This window comes from Hemicordylus capensis, chromosome 3, assembly GCF_027244095.1.
Source record: "Hemicordylus capensis ecotype Gifberg chromosome 3, rHemCap1.1.pri, whole genome shotgun sequence".
NCBI classification, from domain to species: domain Eukaryota; kingdom Metazoa; phylum Chordata; class Lepidosauria; order Squamata; family Cordylidae; genus Hemicordylus; species Hemicordylus capensis.
The window spans coordinates 156,487,026-156,507,142 of NC_069659.1; the positions used below are offsets into that span (position 1 = coordinate 156,487,026).

Below are 20,117 nucleotides of genomic sequence, written 5' to 3' on the forward strand. Positions count from 1 at the left end.
TTTTCTAGCTTTAGAAACTAATCATCCCTTCTATCATTTTGGATAGTTAATTGCTTTCATTGGCAGATCAGCCAGAAACACTAGAGTAAGAACCTTACAACATAGGTGTTCCATCATTAAAGTGGTAATTTCATGATAGTTGGAAGTCCCCACCCCCTGAATTGCTTGTGGTTTGGGTATTCAGGCAGGGCAGTGATGTGACCGGGTGGCACTTTAGTTATCAAGGTATTGTACATTGTTTCATACTAATGAAATAGCAAGAGCCAACCATGTGATTAAAATAGGTGGATATTTTTAATAAAAGATGAGAAACACAAAACTATCAAAGATAATTGTAGCCTATACCATGAAAACAACCATTATTGTTAACAGCACAAAAGTTATCCCCAAAGTATAAAAACAACCCCTACAGCAATAAACAAACAAACAAACAAACAAACAAATATTCCTGCAACATAAACAGACCCACTATCCCTTTCAAAGGTTTCAATAAATTTCAAATGTTCACAGTTCATGTCCTGGTGTGTTTAGAATCTGATTATTTAGATTCATCACCAACTGTTGGTTCAATGTATGGAGTCACCAATATAATGTGACTTTGGGGCAATGATGGAACAGGCTCTCTGGGATTGGTCACGTCTTCAGAGAAGTTATCCATCTGGACAATCACAGATGGGTTTTCAGTGCGTCGCACGTCCAATGGGCTGTCGATGGTCACAGAAGCAGATTCCTCTGGCTTTGGGGTTTTAGGCACTAAGGACAATGAACACTTTTGACAAAGAGTGGTTTCACTTGCCCTTGCAGATGCCTCTGTTGCCATTGCTGATATTTTCTTGACTGCCAAATGCTTACTGCGCAGAATAAAACATCCGCTCAAGATCTGGAAAATTGCAGAAATCAGCCCAACCAGAAGCGCAGCTCCAACATACTGGTATTCTGGTTTATGTGGTAAATGGAAATCTTCAGGGAAGAAAATTGGCACTTCTGACAAGACGGAAACCATATTCCAAACAATTGGAATGAAGACACCTATTCCCGATGATAAATTTAGGAGGCCTGCAATCAAAAAAAGGTTGGCAACGTGTTTTCTCTGTTTTTCCTTCCTATATATATTGGAGAAGGCCACAGAGAGAAAGCCTGTTTGCACTGCCCCCGCAATGGTAGCGAGTACCATGAGATTCTGGGCAGCTATAATCTCACTGGGGAGGAAGGTGTGTAGATTGCTGAATGCTGTACAGTTCATGCGATTTTGCTCATCAATAGACGGATCTTCATCGACACGGCAGATTTCCCAAATCCCAATCCAAGCAATGCTGGTTCCACCATAGTGGTTACTAAAGTGCCACACTCTCCACTGGACAAGGATTGCGGATGTCATACACATAAGCCATCCACTAAGGCTCAGGAAAAAGGCACAAAGTTGCAAGAAGCTGACCTCAGCCAGGCATTTCTTAATTTTTAATACTGCACCAGTTGACGCTACGGTATTCATTACGACGTCGCCCATCTTGGAAACTGCAGATTTACTGGGATAAAACACACACACACATATATATGTATATGCCATTATACACATGTAAGTACATCTTTTAAAGTTTGGACAAGGAGTGACACCAATTAGGACCCTGTTCAGCTTTGAACCTTGTTCTAGAACATCACATATCCCACCTGCAAACGTAAGAATGGAAGTCTGCTGCCTCTTCCATTATAAGTGTCAGGAACTGTTTCCCCACCTTTGAATGCAGACTTCTGGAAGCTACTTAGACTGCCCCACCACCAAGCTCCCAACAGTCCTTTTACAAGGAAGTAAAAAAGGCTCCTGGGAAAGCGGTCAACAGGTCAAGATTCAAAGACTAGGTTGAAAGGTTACGTGCCCAGAAAAGGAGCGGATTCTATACTTTGAGCAGCATCTGCACCCACCCACCCACACAAGCTTGGCTATCTTGATTACCGTGAATGGTCCTTTTGCTGCAGTTCTCTCTCACAGACATCTGACCAAAGTCACTGGGTCATTCACACAACCAAAACCTGTGTTGTGGCAGGGTTTGGCAGGTGTGTACCATGTGCTCCCAATTTTGTGATTAAGCAAGGTAGGTGGAAACTCGGGTAGAAGTGATTCTGTGGAAACAATGTAGGAGGAAAACCTGGGTAGCGTTTCCCACAACCTTGCTTCCACACAATCACTTCTACCTAGGATTTCCTCTTACCTTGTTCCTCACAACTGAAAATTGGGAGTTCCCAAAACCAGGGAGAACCCATTTTTTGATTGTGTAAATGACCTCAATGAATGGCCTTTTCTCAGCAGCCTTCAGTTGCTGTATTTTTAAAGCAACTGGTGGAGGAGGATTAAATCAGTCAGAAGAGAGTGGGGGAATTCACAGGTGCAGAGACAGGGAGAGAGAATCTGAGGTAGTTTAGGTTTAGCTGGACCAGAAGCAGCCTGGAAAGCTGTGAGTCCAAGCAATTGTTCTCTTTGGGAATCTGAGGCAGGATCAGCAGTTTTACTGTCTGCGACAGAAGTCCATGGCTTCAGCTATGCTCTACTTTTAGTCTTGGAAATACAACCCATTATTACATGGACAATATAATTCTCAAGTGCTTTCTTAGCCAAAGAAAATGGTGCAGCGCTACCACTGGACTTCTTACTCTTTGGGAAGGTGGGAGCTCTTAATAGCATATACTTACATGTATCTGCGAAGTACTGTAGCATGTACCAGTATGTATGGCTCAAGAGCGTAGCGTGCAAAGATCCAGGTCTTCAAGCTGCCTTCCTCGCCAAAGGAAGACCTGTGAGCGTTTGAGCTGGGCGCCACGGCAACTCCTCTGTAGAGTTCTGAGCCGGTTAGAATGCTGCCAACCACCCTGCTAACTTTAAAAGGGGCACATTTTTTAAAGGGGAGATGGTCCTATTTTTCGCGAGGGGAGAGCAACTGTGCCTATTCAATTTAGAACTGCAAGCTTCCCAGAGGATCTTGTTAATGTCTCCCTTGGGCTTCTTTTTAGAGAAGGAAGCCTTCTGGGACAGGGAATTGTTTCATATTCCATTTGCTATGTAAAATGCATTTAGAAATATTTGTTATTGCAAATTAGAGTGTGTGTGTGTGTGTGTGTGTGTGTGTGTGTGTGTGTGTGTGTGTAATTTGTAATCACAACCAAATGAAAGTACATGAAGGCCTGACTGCCTGACTTTAGAGTAGTGGTGTGCACGGAACCACTCCCTGCAGGTGCATTGTGAGCCCTTTGGGGACAGGGATCCATCTTATTTACTTGTTATTTCTCTGTGTAAACCGCCCTGAGCCATTTTTGTAAGGGCGGTATAGAAATCTAATTAATTAAATAATAATAATAATAATAATAATAATAATAATAATAATAATAATAATGCAACTTTACTGGGAACAGCCTATATTCTGCGACGATATCTATAACAATAGCAACAACATTGACAATAAAATTCAGCCATCCCAGGTCCTTGGGAAGGACTCAATGTCTGGATAAAACAAACCAGTCCATAACACCTGTCTGACTGTGTAAATAAATAAATAAATAAATAAATAATAAATCGTATATTTTTTCCGTTTAAGTGATGTTTCTTCCAGTAACCTTGCAGTCTCCAGCCCTGGTTGCTCAACTGAAGATCCTGAGTCCTGTAGCCCACTTGCCACCAGATGTCCAGGGACTCCAGCACCTGGCGTGGTCCTTGTTGACCCAGGCGCCGACCGATCCAGTATAGATTTATTAAAGTTACATCTCACCATATTGTTGATGGGAGAGGCACTCTTTGTCTGGCTCCTCTGGTGAGACCTGTCCAGTATGGTTGGACCTCTGGCATAGATGCTTTCAGGCAGCAAGCGCTCGCTCGGGCTCTTTGGAGCTTGAGGTCATGTCCCCTTTGCGCGTGATGTCACATGATGTCACCTCTGGAGGGAGAGAAAGGAGAATAGACGCTTTCAGGCAGCAAACACTGCTTGAAAATGATTGGCAAGCACTCGCTTGTAGCTTGTAGGGGGGGTGTTCGTTCAGGGCACACCCTGTGTGCATAATGTCAAGTGCATGGGATATCATTGGAGGGGCCGCCGGACGGGGCTTGGATCCAGGCCGCAGCTTGGCTGACTCCACACCTGACCACACAAGGGGAGCTACTGCTCCGCACCATAGGAGTAGACTCTGCAGTAACTGCTCTGAGCTCCTCGGAGGAAGAGTGGGATATAAGTGTAAAAATAAATAAAATAAAAACTGTAGAGTCTAGTTCAGCTCGAATACAAGATATTTTATCTGCAAAGAACTTATTTAAAGGTTTTTTTAAAGGGTAACTGATGGGTATAAGTACTCATTCAGGGGATGAAGGACAAGTACTAGCCCTCTCACAACCCTAGATAACTCCACTGGACATGAGCTAACAGAATCAATGCGGGCAGAAATGAACTGCTTCTTTGCTGCACATGTTACAAGAGCAAAGACTTTCAGATGTGCTCTGTGTTGTAATCTGTCAGATTTGAGCCAAGTCTTTCTCCACTTGTGCTCAAGCTGTCTACCTTGCCACTTCAACCCCCTAAGTTCTTCTGTATACCAAGGGACTAATTTAGAAGCAGGTTGGAGAGGGCGCCTAGGAGCAATTTATTTATTTATTTATTTATTCGATTGTGTCTACTGCCCTAGTAAGTTCATTATTCCAAGTCTGAACAATGGCATCAACAGAATCACTGGCAGAACCAACCTTAAAGCCTTCCAAGGCTTCTTGGAATCCTATTGGATCCAATAACCTTTGGGGGCAACCATCCTAATGTGTCCTTCACCCAAGTATTCTGTTCTTTTATGATTGACTCTAACTCTCAAATATCCCAGTCATGGATGGAAAAATTCAGGGTCAATTGACAAGAGACACATTTTCTACATGGGAGTTTCTTCTGTGCAGGTATTGTGCAGAAACCCATGTGTAGTGACCGCCAGGGGCAGAGCAAGGTTGGAATGGGCCAAGATGGGATTTTAAAATGGGCCCCCAGCCCCTCAAAGTCCAGGGCCTCCACACATCCCAGGCCCCCAAGGATTTAAGTCTGATATTTCAAAATAAGTATGCTGCCTGGAAATACATTTCACTGAATACACACATGCACACTTCACAGTATATAGGTGATATACATTCAGTACTATATATTTGTGCTACTTTTCATGCCTAGAACACACTGGCAATGCTAATTATTAAAATGGCCCCCTCGCTGCAGATTAGCAAAGGAGACTTTCAAACATGCAGGGTGAGCCTATGTTTGTTTTCTCAGAATTCTGAACAAATTCAGTAAAGTTTGATTCCAGGAGGTTTTTCACACGAGGCTTTTAAAGCCCTTTAACACACATCTCCTCTGGAATGGAGGTGCTGCATTCACATGTTGGCCAGATTTACCCTGAAGTCCCTGCAAGTTATTGGAGAGCAGTTCACACACAAGAAAAATAAAATAAAATAAAAGCACAACACATGCTTCACAGTTCTCACTCAGACCTTCTGGGTTGCAAAACAACTTGAACATAAGTGCATTTATAAATGAAAGAAAGAATGAATGAATAAATAAATATTTGTTCCAGACGTTTTTGTGATTTTCTGACATGAAACAAGCCACTTATAGGCCTTAGATAGTTTTTCTTTTTAAAGCCAGCACATTTTTCAGTCTGTTTTAAATTAAATATTCAGAGACTTCTCAGTCTCGCCCCACCCCCCATATCAAAGCCCTATGGCAAGCAGATCCCTATATATGGGGGTAAGCACAAAAAGGAATTCACAGCCTACCTTGCAAAAGCTGTGCTGGATGGTCTGGTCTGCTGCAGGGAGGGTCTGCTGCAGGGAGCTCTGCCAGCCTCCTTCCTGGCTTGCTGGGGCCTGCCGAGTTCAGGCTTCAGGGAGGCCTACTCGGAGGCCTCTCTGGAAGCCCGGCCCACCCGCCGATCAGCTGAGAGGCGGGGAGAGAAGAGCTCTGCAGTTTGCAGGCTGCTCCGATCCTAGGCCTCGCTGCCGATCCTAGGCCGGAGCTGGAGGCAAGTGGCTGAGGGGCCCTGGGGCTGGGCAGGTGGGCAATGGGGTGGGGGTGGCAGCAGCTGGCATGGCGCCCCCACCTCAGTGGCGCCTAGGGCACGTGCCCTGCCCTCCCCCCCAATTCCGCCTATGCTTGGGCTCTGCCCAAGAATTCCTCATCTTCTCTGATAAGTCACACTGTAGTTAAGCACTCCAAGTCCTTTCACCATCGCATCCAGCAGGGAAGATGCTAGCTTGCAATTGTCACAGGTGTTTGTTTATCACTCACTCAATCATATTTATATACCGCCGGGCGATGATAGATAGATAGATAGCTAGATAGATAGATAGACGTGTGTGTGGTGTACATAATCTAAGTTACAATATAAAAATAAAACAAAACACTTTCACAGAATAAAAACAATTAAAACAATTCACAGAGTTAAACAATTAAATAGTTTAAAGTTAGTTTTAATTAAAATCCTGAGAAAACAAGTAGTCTTAAGAGTCTTTTAAAAAGTAATCAGAGATTGAGAAATTCTTATTTTGACAGGGTGTGCATTCCAAAGCCCTGGGGCAGCCACAGAGAAGGCCTAGCTCTGAGTCGCCACCAGACAAGCTTGCAACAACCATTACCAGACTTCCCCAGATGATCTTAATAGATGGCAGGGTTCATGACAAAGGAAGCAGTCTCTTAAGTACTCTGGACATAAGTCATTCAGGGCTTTATAGGTAATAACCAGCACTTTGTATTTCGCTCAGAAACATACTGGCAGCCAGTGCAATTCTTTAAAAATCAGTGTTACATGGACCCTTGGGGTTGTTCCAGCGACCAACCAGGTTGCCACATTCTGTACCAGTTGTATTTTCCAGACGACATGCAGAGGCAGCCCCATGTAGAGTACATTACTGTAGTCAAGCCTGGAGGTTACCAGCATGTGTACTACTGTTTTAAGGTCATTTACCTCCAGAAATGGGCTTAGATGATGTATCAGCTGAAGCTGATAAAAAGTGCTCCTGGCTACTGCCTCAACCTGAGAAACCAGAGAAAGTTTTGGATCCAGGAGCACTCCCAAGCTACGTATGTGCTCTTTCAGGGGGAGTGTAACCCCATCTAGAACAGGCAGATAGAAACCATCTCTCATGTCTTGACTCCTCACAATCAGTACCTCCATCTTATTTGGATTCACTTTCAGTTTATTATCCTTCATCCAGCCCATTACTGCCTCCAAGCAGGCCATTTGGGAAGTTATGCCATTGACTGATGAAGTTGATAGGGAGAGATTTGAGCATCATCAGCATATTGATAACACTCTGCACCAAATCTCGTAATGATCTCTTCCAGCTGTTTCATGAAGATGTTAAAGAGCACTAGAGACAGTATGGAGCCTTGTGGAACGCCATATAGTAACTCTTGCTTTGTAGAGCAACAGTTTCCAATTGACACTATCTGGAATCTACCCAAGAGGTAGGAATGGAACCTCTGTAAAACTGTGCCATCTAATCCCACCTCCCTCAGGCAATTCAGAAGGATACTGTGGTCATGGTATTGAAAGCCGCTGAGAGATTCAAAAGGATCAGCAGAGTCACACAGTAGGGTCAATACTTAGTTGGAGATCATCCATCAGGCTGACCAAGGCAGTCTCAACCCCAAAGCCTGCTTGAAAGCCGGTTTGAAATGGGTCTAGATAATCAGTTTCGTCCACAACTGGAGCTGAGAGGCCACCACTCTCTCAATCACCTTGCCCAACCTTTGAACATTAGAGATGGGCCTATAGTTGCCTAAATCTGAGGGGTCCAATGTAGGTTCTCCCCCCCCCCCCAGTATATTCTAATGATAGTCTCCTTAAGACAAGGCGGCATCCTGCCCTTCCTCAGAGAAGTATTTATTATGTTTACCAGACCCTCTCAGATAATCTGATTGTTAGATAAAATAAGCCAAGTTGAGCAAGGGTCAAGAGAATAGGTGATAGTTGCACAGTTCAAAACAGCTTGTCCACATCCTTAGGAGTCACAAACTGAAAGTTATCTAGTCTGACCGCATAAGAGGAGTTGCTGTAGATCCCCAAAAGGGATGTGCACGAGGCCGTGTTAGAGGCCTCCAAACCGGTTCAAATGGGGTCTGGTCCAGCGGTCCGGTGCCAGTGGGGGTGGGGGTGGTACTTTAAGGGCTTGGGGTTGCACTTACCCATCCCGCCACTTTCCCCCCACCGGCACTCCCTTTTTCTGAAATGATTTTGGGGCAGCAGCATTCCTCCCCGCTGCCCCTGCCCCTGCCGTTAGCCAGAAATACCGGAAGTGACAAGTGCAAGTCCACCCGCTGCAGTGCGCGTGCGCCAACCACGCACGTTGCACTGATGTGCACGGTGGGGTCGTGGGTGTGGCAGCAGGCACATGTGCACTTGTGACTTCCGGTATTTTCAGCTAACAATGGGGGCAGGGGTGGCAGGGAGGAACGCTGCCGCCCCAAAATCATTTCAGAAAAAGGGAGTGCCAGTGGGGGGAAAGTAGTGGGAGGGGTAAGTGCAACCCCCCCCTAAAGGGAGACCCTTTCCGGAACTGGACCACACCTCCACGGTTCTGTGCACATCCCTACCCATAACAGACTCTGTCCTAATTATAGAATCCAGTTTGGCCTTAATATGAGAGATTTTGTCCACATGCAAAGATCATTAAAAGTGTCTCAGCAGATAACTGATGGTTCCAAATTCGGATTCAAGGGGGAGGGGCTTGTACTAGCCCCCTCACAACCCTAGACAACTCCTCTGGACATGAACTTGCAGAAGAAATGCAGGGAGAAGAGAATTGCTTCTTTGCTGCATGACAAACAGATCCAGACAACAGAACTTCAGATGTGCTTATTCATCTTTCTTTATTTCTCTATACAAATCACTTTGGAAACTTGTATGGAAAAGTAGTATATAAATATTCATTGCTGTTGCTGCCCATGCTGTAACCAGTTGGATTCGAGTAGAGTCTTTCCCTTTATGCACTCTCGCCATCTATTTTGCTGCTTCACCTCCTGCAATTCTTCTGAATACCACAAGGCTAATTTTGAAGCAGGTTTTGATTGTGTCTACTGCTCTAGTGAGTGTGTTATTCCAGCTTTGCACCAGAGTGTTGACAGAATCATCGGCAGAGCAAACTCAAAACCCTTCCAAGGCTTCTATTGGATCCAAAAACGTTCTTGGGCAGACCAACCTAATGTGTCTTTCATCCCTATAGAGGTGAATTCCTGTTCTCTTAGGGTAAGAAAACAGAGCATATTCCGTGCAGGTCACTCACTGTCCACATTCCTTGGCATTTGATGTGCCTTCCCAGCACAATTCTTTGCTAAGTTCACTTGCACAACTCCCTGATTCCTCTTTGCAAACACATATTCCAGATGGGAACTAGATGGACCACCATCTGGTTAAGGTTGGACTCACAGTCATGCCCCTCCTTCACAGGGATGAGGGGAGTATTAGGAAGTTCCATCTGAGAAGCCCATTGGATCCAATAGGATCCCAAGAAGCCTTAGAGGGATTTAGTGTTGACTCTGCTGGTGATCCTGTTGATGCACTAGTAGAGAACAGCAAGCTCACCAGTGCAGTAGACAGGATATCTTCTAGGCATCCTCTTTTACCCACTTCAAAATTGACCCCTTGGTACAGAGAAGAACTACGGGGGCTGAAGCAGCAAGGTAGATGACTGGAGCACAAATGGGAAAATATTTAACTCGAATCCAACAGATTGCAACACAAAGAGCATTTGAAGATCTATGCTCAGGCAATACATGTGGCAAAGAAGCAATTATTTTCTGCACGTAATGTGTTTGCAAGCTCACGTCCAGCAGAGTTGTCTAGGGTTGTAAGAGTACTAGTATGTGCCCCACAATTACTACAGAGTGTGATGTGGAGGTGTCCAGCAACTCCTCTTAAGTCGTTAAGTTGGATCAGTTCCAGTTTGTGACTCCTGAGGATGTGGACAAGCTGTTTGGAACGGTGCGGCCTACCACCTTTTCTTTTGACCCTAGCCCAACATGGCTCATACTATCTGGCGGGCGGGGGGGTGGGTTGTTGTTGTAGAAGGCCTGTGAGAGTATAATGCTTCTCTGAGGGAGAGCAGGATGCCTCCTCGCCTTAAGGAGGCAATTATTAGGACTCCTCTGAAGAAGCCTGCCTTGGTTCCCTAAGAGTTAAGCAACTATAGGCCTGTCTGCAACCTTCCATGGTTGGGCAAGGTAACTGAGAGAACATAAGAAACATAAGAATATAAGAACAGCCTTGCTAGATCAGGCCCATGGTCCATCTAGTCCAGCATCCTGTTTCGCACAGTTGCCCAACAGATGCCGCTGGAAGCCACAGGCAGGAGTTGAGGGCATGCCCTCTCTCCTGCTGTTACTCCCCTGCAACAGGTGGCCTCCGAGCACCAGGCAGTCTTGGAGGAAACTGACTATCTAGTCCCATTTCAGGTTGGCTTTTGGGTGGGCTATGGAGTGCAGACTGTTTTGGTTGGTGTGATGGCTGATCTCCAATTGGGAATTGACAGAGGGAGTGTGACTCTGTTGGTCTTTTGGGACCTCTTGGCAGTTTTCAGTACTATTGACCATAGTATCCTTCTGGAACCTCTGAGTGGGTTTGGGGTGGGAGGCATTGCTTTGTGGTGGTTCTGCTCCTACTTCTCAGCCAGGTTCCAGATGGTGTCCCTTGGAGACTGTTGTTCTTCAAAATCTGAACTTTTGTATGGTGTCCCTCAGGGCTTCAAATTGTCTCCAATGTTGCTTAACATCTACATGAAACAACTGGGAGAGATAATCAGGAGATTATGGTGCAGGGTCTTATCAGTATGCTGATGACACCCACATCTATTTCTCCATGTAAACATCATCGGGAGAAGGCAGGCTTATTGACAGGACCTTAAAGTGCACTGTCAAATTTCAAGCAACAGCCTTAAGGTGATTTTGTGGCACATGGGGACAGGTCACTTAGTTGACAGTGAGCCAAATTCCCCTAGATTTGGCTCCTAATAAGCAAATTGGAAAGGGGAGCAGATGCATCCCCTCCCTCTCTGGGTATCCTAAGTCAGGGATTCTCAACGTTGAGTCCCCATATGTTATTGAACTTCAACTCCCATAATCCCCAGCCCCAGTGACCTTTGGTTGGGAATTAGGGGAGTTGAAGTCCAATAACATCTGGGGACTCAACATGGAGAATCCCTGCCCTAAGTAGACCCCAGAAGTTAAATGAAGCAAGTTAACTTCCAGCCAAGGCCACTCTGCACTTGGAGTGAACCTGCCGCAGCTCTTCCCCTCTTTTTGCAAAGAATAGCAGCAAGCTAATGTGCCAATTAACTCAGCAGGAAGAACGCAGATAACACTCTATGAGGTCAATCTCCCCCCTCACAGAAGAGGTTGAGTTGGCGATAAGGACCGAGGCTGCACCCATTAAAAGTACTGATTGGATTACTGGACTCTCTGTTGGTGCAAATTTCCTCTTCTCGCATCTATGCACTCTATTTTCATGACAAACAGCCTTGGCGTGCCTCAGCAATTCCTGATGATGGGAGCTGTAGTTGACAACTTCTGGGAATCCTGGCTACAGGGAACATGGCCGCTGCTCAGTTCTTTGTGCCACTTGCCAGATCAGTTTTCTTGCCTAGCCTGATCTGCCCAGTCTTCTAAAGTCCTGCTCTAAAGTCCTCTTTCTCTTGCCCACCTGGGGATTTATACAATTAGGACTTTAAGCTAAAACGCCTCATTGCAGATGAGTGTATCTTTAATAGTAATACTTCTTTAACCACACATTTCTTTCAGCTGTACCCCATCCTACAATAAAGTTTTTTGATTTTGAAACTTGTATCTTGCCTCAGTCATTTCCTGGGTCCACAACTTTGAACAGATTTAATCTGACCTGGAACTGTCCTCTCTGAGCTAATTTCCCCATGCAAGCCCAAACGCAAATTTAGCGGTGTTCACCAATCACCCCAGGACAGTTTCATTAACACCACCAGTGTTCCCTGTAACAGGGGTTCCCAGATGTGGTTGACTACAACTCCGTAATCTCCAGCCAGGGGCCATTGCAGCTGAAGATGATGGGAGCTGTAGTTAACAACTTTTGGGAATCCTGGCTACAGGGAAGATGGCCCCTGCTCAGTGAGGCTCTATGAATGAATGAATCTATTATGGTCACTGACCAGCAATCAACAAATAAAAATAAAAGTAGCAATCAAGATAAAACAAAATAAGATCAAAACAACAGAGCTAGATAATAGAACATCAAAGTATACAGAGATCTCAATCACAATTAGTCAATTGCTCCTGTCTCAGTTTACAAGCTGCCACATAGCATCTTGCTACTCCAGCTGTAATGGCTATATACTGGTCTGCCAGAAGGAAGGAGATAAGAGTTCTTTGGAACACTCTCCCCCCGCCAGATTCATTCAGCACCTTCTTTTAAGGCCCTTCTTAAGACCTACCTGTTTCATCAGGTGTTTGCCCTTTTATTATTTATTTATTTATTATTATTGTATTAATTGTTACTGGTATTGTTGTTCACCACCTAGAGTCTTTGGAGGAGGTGGTATATAAGAAAATTTGAATGAATGAATGAATGAATGAATGAATGAATGAATGAATGAATGTAGTATTCTTCCCATCAACCTGGCATATTTTTAGAAAGTGGTTCAATCTAGGCAATGTCCCTATAATTATATGAACAATATAGAACAACATGTGAAATGGTTTCAATATTGTCCAAGCAGCATGGACATAGCCAGTTCCTGAGCAGTATTTTCTTAAATCTGTCACCCAAAATGGCAGAAAGCAGGGCATTAAACCGCACCAGTGAGAAAGCTCTCCTCTGATTTAGAGTGGTCACATTTGTGAAGTACACAGCTGGCTGAAGGTAGTTTGGGAAACCGTCTGGAATACTACTGGGGGCAACATAAATTAAATCAACTTACTTCTCCATATCCACTATTTGTTTAATAATTTCTTTGGCAGCCTCATATCCCAATGAAAATAAGTAGTGTGGAGAGAAGCCATATTTACCCAATTTATCATAGAAGTTCTTACACCAGTTAGAGTGGAACTCATCCTTCAGTACCAGGGGGGCAAGGCCCTGGTGGCAGAAATGTAATTTGAACCAGCAATTAAATGGCCCAGGCCATCCCAGGGCCTCCACTCTGGTTATGCTTAAAGGTATAGGATGGCATTCGAGACACATCTAGGCACCTGAAATATGGCATGAAGGAATCTAGACTGGACCACTTCCATAGGTTTGAAATTACAGGTGGAACAGATTTGTGCCAATATTTTAGCATGTTATACCTTAAAAGCCTCTGGGATAAAATATCCCCCTTTAGTGTGGAAAAAGGTTAATATAGCAGATGCGCTCCTCTGAGCACTTGCTGCAGCATGTTCCCCATGTCCCATTTGCATGAAAAACTAAACCTAAGTACTTATAGGTTCTAGTCAGTGAGGCTCTAGATTCCATGCAATGATCTATGTGTTTTGCATGCAGGTACTTTGCATGCAGCACTTCTGCATGGTTAGTGAGAACATCGGTCCATGGTTCTTCTCACAAATATGCTCTCGCTTTGTCTTTTCTAGCTTTAGAAACTAATCATCCCTTCTATCATTTTGGATAGTTAATTGCTTTCATTGGCAGATCAGCCAGAAACACTAGAGTAAGAACCTTACAACATAGGTGTTCCATCATTAAAGTGGTAATTTCATGATAGTTGGAAGTCCCCACCCCCTGAATTGCTTGTGGTTTGGGTATTCAGGCAGGGCAGTGATGTGACCGGGTGGCACTTTAGTTATCAAGGTATTGTACATTGTTTCATACTAATGAAATAGCAAGAGCCAACCATGTGATTAAAATAGGTGGATATTTTTAATAAAAGATGAGAAACACAAAACTATCAAAGATAATTGTAGCCTATACCATGAAAACAACCATTATTGTTAACAGCACAAAAGTTATCCCCAAAGTATAAAAACAACCCCTACAGCAATAAACAAACAAACAAACAAACAAACAAATATTCCTGCAACATAAACAGACCCACTATCCCTTTCAAAGGTTTCAATAAATTTCAAATGTTCACAGTTCATGTCCTGGTGTGTTTAGAATCTGATTATTTAGATTCATCACCAACTGTTGGTTCAATGTATGGAGTCACCAATATAATGTGACTTTGGGGCAATGATGGAACAGGCTCTCTGGGATTGGTCACGTCTTCAGAGAAGTTATCCATCTGGACAATCACAGATGGGTTTTCAGTGCGTCGCACGTCCAATGGGCTGTCGATGGTCACAGAAGCAGATTCCTCTGGCTTTGGGGTTTTAGGCACTAAGGACAATGAACACTTTTGACAAAGAGTGGTTTCACTTGCCCTTGCAGATGCCTCTGTTGCCATTGCTGATATTTTCTTGACTGCCAAATGCTTACTGCGCAGAATAAAACATCCGCTCAAGATCTGGAAAATTGCAGAAATCAGCCCAACCAGAAGCGCAGCTCCAACATACTGGTATTCTGGTTTATGTGGTAAATGGAAATCTTCAGGGAAGAAAATTGGCACTTCTGACAAGACGGAAACCATATTCCAAACAATTGGAATGAAGACACCTATTCCCGATGATAAATTTAGGAGGCCTGCAATCAAAAAAAGGTTGGCAACGTGTTTTCTCTGTTTTTCCTTCCTATATATATTGGAGAAGGCCACAGAGAGAAAGCCTGTTTGCACTGCCCCCGCAATGGTAGCGAGTACCATGAGATTCTGGGCAGCTATAATCTCACTGGGGAGGAAGGTGTGTAGATTGCTGAATGCTGTACAGTTCATGCGATTTTGCTCATCAATAGACGGATCTTCATCGACACGGCAGATTTCCCAAATCCCAATCCAAGCAATGCTGGTTCCACCATAGTGGTTACTAAAGTGCCACACTCTCCACTGGACAAGGATTGCGGATGTCATACACATAAGCCATCCACTAAGGCTCAGGAAAAAGGCACAAAGTTGCAAGAAGCTGACCTCAGCCAGGCATTTCTTAATTTTTAATACTGCACCAGTTGACGCTACGGTATTCATTACGACGTCGCCCATCTTGGAAACTGCAGATTTACTGGGATAAAACACACACACACATATATATGTATATGCCATTATACACATGTAAGTACATCTTTTAAAGTTTGGACAAGGAGTGACACCAATTAGGACCCTGTTCAGCTTTGAACCTTGTTCTAGAACATCACATATCCCACCTGCAAACGTAAGAATGGAAGTCTGCTGCCTCTTCCATTATAAGTGTCAGGAACTGTTTCCCCACCTTTGAATGCAGACTTCTGGAAGCTACTTAGACTGCCCCACCACCAAGCTCCCAACAGTCCTTTTACAAGGAAGTAAAAAAGGCTCCTGGGAAAGCGGTCAACAGGTCAAGATTCAAAGACTAGGTTGAAAGGTTACGTGCCCAGAAAAGGAGCGGATTCTATACTTTGAGCAGCATCTGCACCCACCCACCCACACAAGCTTGGCTATCTTGATTACCGTGAATGGTCCTTTTGCTGCAGTTCTCTCTCACAGACATCTGACCAAAGTCACTGGGTCATTCACACAACCAAAACCTGTGTTGTGGCAGGGTTTGGCAGGTGTGTACCATGTGCTCCCAATTTTGTGATTAAGCAAGGTAGGTGGAAACTCGGGTAGAAGTGATTCTGTGGAAACAATGTAGGAGGAAAACCTGGGTAGCGTTTCCCACAACCTTGCTTCCACACAATCACTTCTACCTAGGATTTCCTCTTACCTTGTTCCTCACAACTGAAAATTGGGAGTTCCCAAAACCAGGGAGAACCCATTTTTTGATTGTGTAAATGACCTCAATGAATGGCCTTTTCTCAGCAGCCTTCAGTTGCTGTATTTTTAAAGCAACTGGTGGAGGAGGATTAAATCAGTCAGAAGAGAGTGGGGGAATTCACAGGTGCAGAGACAGGGAGAGAGAATCTGAGGTAGTTTAGGTTTAGCTGGACCAGAAGCAGCCTGGAAAGCTGTGAGTCCAAGCAATTGTTCTCTTTGGGAATCTGAGGCAGGATCAGCAGTTTTACTGTCTGCGACAGAAGTCCATGGCTTCAGCTATGCTCTACTTTTAGTCTTGGAAATACAACCCATTATTACATGGACAATATAATTCTCAAGTGCTTTCTTAGCCAAAGAAAATGGTGCAGCGCTACCACTGGACTTCTTACTCTTTGGGAAGGTGGGAGCTCTTAATAGCATATACTTACATGTATCTGCGAAGTACTGTAGCATGTACCAGTATGTATGGCTCAAGAGCGTAGCGTGCAAAGATCCAGGTCTTCAAGCTGCCTTCCTCGCCAAAGGAAGACCTGTGAGCGTTTGAGCTGGGCGCCACGGCAACTCCTCTGTAGAGTTCTGAGCCGGTTAGAATGCTGCCAACCACCCTGCTAACTTTAAAAGGGGCACATTTTTTAAAGGGGAGATGGTCCTATTTTTCGCGAGGGGAGAGCAACTGTGCCTATTCAATTTAGAACTGCAAGCTTCCCAGAGGATCTTGTTAATGTCTCCCTTGGGCTTCTTTTTAGAGAAGGAAGCCTTCTGGGACAGGGAATTGTTTCATATTCCATTTGCTATGTAAAATGCATTTAGAAATATTTGTTATTGCAAATTAGAGTGTGTGTGTGTGTGTGTGTGTGTGTGTGTGTGTGTGTGTGTGTGTAATTTGTAATCACAACCAAATGAAAGTACATGAAGGCCTGACTGCCTGACTTTAGAGTAGTGGTGTGCACGGAACCACTCCCTGCAGGTGCATTGTGAGCCCTTTGGGGACAGGGATCCATCTTATTTATTTGTTATTTCTCTGTGTAAACCGCCCTGAGCCATTTTTGTAAGGGCGGTATAGAAATCTAATTAATTAAATAATAATAATAATAATAATAATAATAATAATAATAAAGCAACTTTACTGGGAACAGCCTATATTCTGCGACGATATCTATAACAATAGCAACAACATTGACAATAAAATTCAGCCATCCCAGGTCCTTGGGAAGGACTCAATGTCTGGATAAAACAAACCAGTCCATAACACCTGTCTGACTGTGTAAATAAATAAATAAATAAATAAATAATAAATCATATATTTTTTCCGTTTAAGTGATGTTTCTTCCAGTAACCTTGCAGTCTCCAGCCCTGGTTGCTCAACTGAAGATCCTGAGTCCTGTAGCCCACTTGCCACCAGATGTCCAGGGACTCCAGCACCTGGCGTGGTCCTTGTTGACCCAGGCGCCGACCGATCCAGTATAGATTTATTAAAGTTACATCTCACCATATTGTTGATGGGAGAGGCACTCTTTGTCTGGCTCCTCTGGTGAGACCTGTCCAGTATGGTTGGACCTCTGGCATAGATGCTTTCAGGCAGCAAGCGCTCGCTCGGGCTCTTTGGAGCTTGAGGTCATGTCCCCTTTGCGCGTGATGTCACATGATGTCACCTCTGGAGGGAGAGAAAGGAGAATAGACGCTTTCAGGCAGCAAACACTGCTTGAAAATGATTGGCAAGCACTCGCTTGTAGCTTGTAGGGGGGGTGTTCGTTCAGGGCACACCCTGTGTGCATAACGTCAAGTGCATGGGATATCATTGGAGGGGCCGCCGGACGGGGCTTGGATCCAGGCCGCAGCTTGGCTGACTCCACACCTGACCACACAAGGGGAGCTACTGCTCCGCACCATAGGAGTAGACTCTGCAGTAACTGCTCTGAGCTCCTCGGAGGAAGAGTGGGATATAAGTGTAAAAATAAATAAAATAAAAACTGTAGAGTCTAGTTCAGCTCGAATACAAGATATTTTATCTGCAAAGAACTTATTTAAAGGTTTTTTTAAAGGGTAACTGATGGGTATAAGTACTCATTCAGGGGATGAAGGACAAGTACTAGCCCTCTCACAACCCTAGATAACTCCACTGGACATGAGCTAACAGAATCAATGCGGGCAGAAATGAACTGCTTCTTTGCTGCACATGTTACAAGAGCAAAGACTTTCAGATGTGCTCTGTGTTGTAATCTGTCAGATTTGAGCCAAGTCTTTCTCCACTTGTGCTCAAGCTGTCTACCTTGCCACTTCAACCCCCTAAGTTCTTCTGTATACCAAGGGACTAATTTAGAAGCAGGTTGGAGAGGGCGCCTAGGAGCAATTTATTTATTTATTTATTTATTCGATTGTGTCTACTGCCCTAGTAAGTTCATTATTCCAAGTCTGAACAATGGCATCAACAGAATCACTGGCAGAACCAACCTTAAAGCCTTCCAAGGCTTCTTGGAATCCTATTGGATCCAATAACCTTTGGGGGCAACCATCCTAATGTGTCCTTCACCCAAGTGTTCTGTTCTTTTATGATTGACTCTAACTCTCAAATATCCCAGTCATGGATGGAAAAATTCAGGGTCAATTGACAAGAGACACATTTTCTACATGGGAGTTTCTTCTGTGCAGGTATTGTGCAGAAACCCATGTCTAGTGACCGCCAGGGGCAGAGCAAGGTTGGAATGGGCCAAGATGGGATTTTAAAATGGGCCCCCAGCCCCTCAAAGTCCAGGGCCTCCACACATCCCAGGCCCCCAAGGATTTAAGTCTGATATTTCAAAATAAGTATGCTGCCTGGAAATACATTTCACTGAATACACACATGCACACTTCACAGTATATAGGTGATATACATTCAGTACTATATATTTGTGCTACTTTTCATGCCTAGAACACACTGGCAATGCTAATTATTAAAATGGCCCCCTCGCTGCAGATTAGCAAAGGAGACTTTCAAACATGCAGGGTGAGCCTATGTTTGTTTTCTCAGAATTCTGAACAAATTCAGTAAAGTTTGATTCCAGGAGGTTTTTCACACGAGGCTTTTAAAGCCCTTTAACACACATCTCCTCTGGAATGGAGGTGCTGCATTCACATGTTGGCCAGATTTACCCTGAAGTCCCTGCAAGTTATTGGAGAGCAGTTCACACACAAGAAAAATAAAATAAAATAAAAGCACAACACATGCTTCACAGTTCTCACTCAGACCTTCTGGGTTGCAAAACAACTTGAACATAAGTGCATTTATAAATGAAAGAAAGAATGAATGAATAAATAAATATTTGTTCCAGACGTTTTTGTGATTTTCTGACATGAAACAAGCCACTTATAGGCCTTAGATAGTTTTTGTTTTTAAAGCCAGCACATTTTTCAGTCTGTTTTAAATTAAATATTCAGAGACTTCTCAGTCTCGCCCCACCCCCCCTATCAAAGCCCTATGGCAAGCAGATCCCTATATATGGGGGTAAGCACAAAAAGGAATTCACAGCCTACCTTGCAAAAGCTGTGCTGGATGGTCTGGTCTGCTGCAGGGAGGGTCTGCTGCAGGGAGCTCTGCCAGCCTCCTTCCTGGCTTGCTGGGGCCTGCCGAGTTCAGGCTTCAGGGAGGCCTACTCGGAGGCCTCTCTGGAAGCCCGGCCCACCCGCCGATCAGCTGAGAGGCGGGGAGAGAAGAGCTCTGCAGTTTGCAGGCTGCTCCGTTCCTAGGCCTCACTGCCGATCCTAGGCCGGAGCTGGAGGCAAGTGGCTGAGGGGCCCTGGGGCTGGGCAGGTGGGCAATGGGGTGGGGGTGGCAGCAGCTGGCATGGCGCCCCCACCTCAGTGGCGCCTAGGGCACGTGCCCTGCCCTCCCCCCCAATTCCGCCTATGCTTGGGCTCTGCCCAAGAATTCCTCATCTTCTCTGATAAGTCACACTGTAGTTAAGCACTCCAAGTCCTTTCACCATCGCATCCAGCAGGGAAGATGCTAGCTTGCAATTGTCACAGGTGTTTGTTTATCACTCACTCAATCATATTTATATACCGCCGGGCGATGATAGATAGATAGATAGCTAGATAGATAGATAGACGTGTGTGTGGTGTACATAATCTAAGTTACAATATAAAAATAAAACAAAACACTTTCACAGAATAAAAACAATTAAAACAATTCACAGAGTTAAACAATTAAATAGTTTAAAGTTAGTTTTAATTAAAATCCTGAGAAAACAAGTAGTCTTAAGAGTCTTTTAAAAAGTAATCAGAGATTGAGAAATTC

At 44.4% G+C, this 20,117-nt stretch overlaps 2 protein-coding genes across 5 annotated transcripts; both read right to left on the reverse strand.

Moving 5' to 3' along the window:
* Positions 1 to 270: 270 nt before the first annotated feature.
* LOC128349266 (claudin-34-like) lies at positions 271 to 6,253 on the reverse strand. 3 transcript variants are annotated; one of them, XM_053305302.1, is made up of 3 exons: positions 5,780 to 6,253; positions 3,756 to 3,920; positions 271 to 1,526 (listed from the first exon to the last, which is right to left on the reverse strand). In XM_053305302.1, the coding sequence occupies exons 2-3, from the start codon at positions 3,830 to 3,832 to the stop codon at positions 539 to 541; spliced, it is 1,065 nt and encodes a 354-aa protein (XP_053161277.1). In that variant the 5' UTR covers positions 3,833 to 3,920; positions 5,780 to 6,253; the 3' UTR covers positions 271 to 538. The 3 variants fall into 3 exon arrangements, with proteins under 3 accessions (XP_053161277.1, XP_053161278.1, XP_053161279.1); XM_053305303.1 differs by lacking the exon at positions 5,780 to 6,253 and having other exon boundaries at positions 3,756 to 3,940; XM_053305304.1 differs by lacking the exons at positions 3,756 to 3,920; positions 5,780 to 6,253 and adding an exon at positions 2,686 to 3,253.
* Positions 6,254 to 13,854: 7,601 nt separating this feature from the next.
* LOC128349279 (claudin-34-like) lies at positions 13,855 to 19,508 on the reverse strand. 2 transcript variants are annotated; one of them, XM_053305312.1, is made up of 3 exons: positions 19,355 to 19,508; positions 17,331 to 17,495; positions 13,855 to 15,110 (listed from the first exon to the last, which is right to left on the reverse strand). In XM_053305312.1, exons 2-3 carry the CDS (start codon positions 17,405 to 17,407, stop codon positions 14,123 to 14,125), a joined length of 1,065 nt encoding a protein of 354 aa, XP_053161287.1. In that variant the 5' UTR covers positions 17,408 to 17,495; positions 19,355 to 19,508; the 3' UTR covers positions 13,855 to 14,122. The 2 variants fall into 2 exon arrangements, with proteins under 2 accessions (XP_053161287.1, XP_053161288.1); XM_053305313.1 differs by lacking the exons at positions 17,331 to 17,495; positions 19,355 to 19,508 and adding an exon at positions 16,270 to 16,873.
* Between the last annotated feature and the right edge of the window lie 609 nt (positions 19,509 to 20,117).

What these genes read in the sequence shown, in the direction of transcription:
- LOC128349266 (XM_053305302.1), bottom strand. Translation starts at nt 3,832, where the DNA reads ATGCCAGAGGTCCAACCATACTGGACAGGTCTCACCAGAGGAGCCAGA. An exon ending in CCTCTCCCATCAACAATATG is followed by an intron (nt 1,527 to 3,755) that starts GTGAGATGTAAC and finishes GTTTTATCCCAG; the next exon opens with TAAATCTGCAGTTTCCAAGA.
- LOC128349279 (XM_053305312.1), bottom strand. Translation starts at nt 17,407, where the DNA reads ATGCCAGAGGTCCAACCATACTGGACAGGTCTCACCAGAGGAGCCAGA. An exon ending in CCTCTCCCATCAACAATATG is followed by an intron (nt 15,111 to 17,330) that starts GTGAGATGTAAC and finishes GTTTTATCCCAG; the next exon opens with TAAATCTGCAGTTTCCAAGA.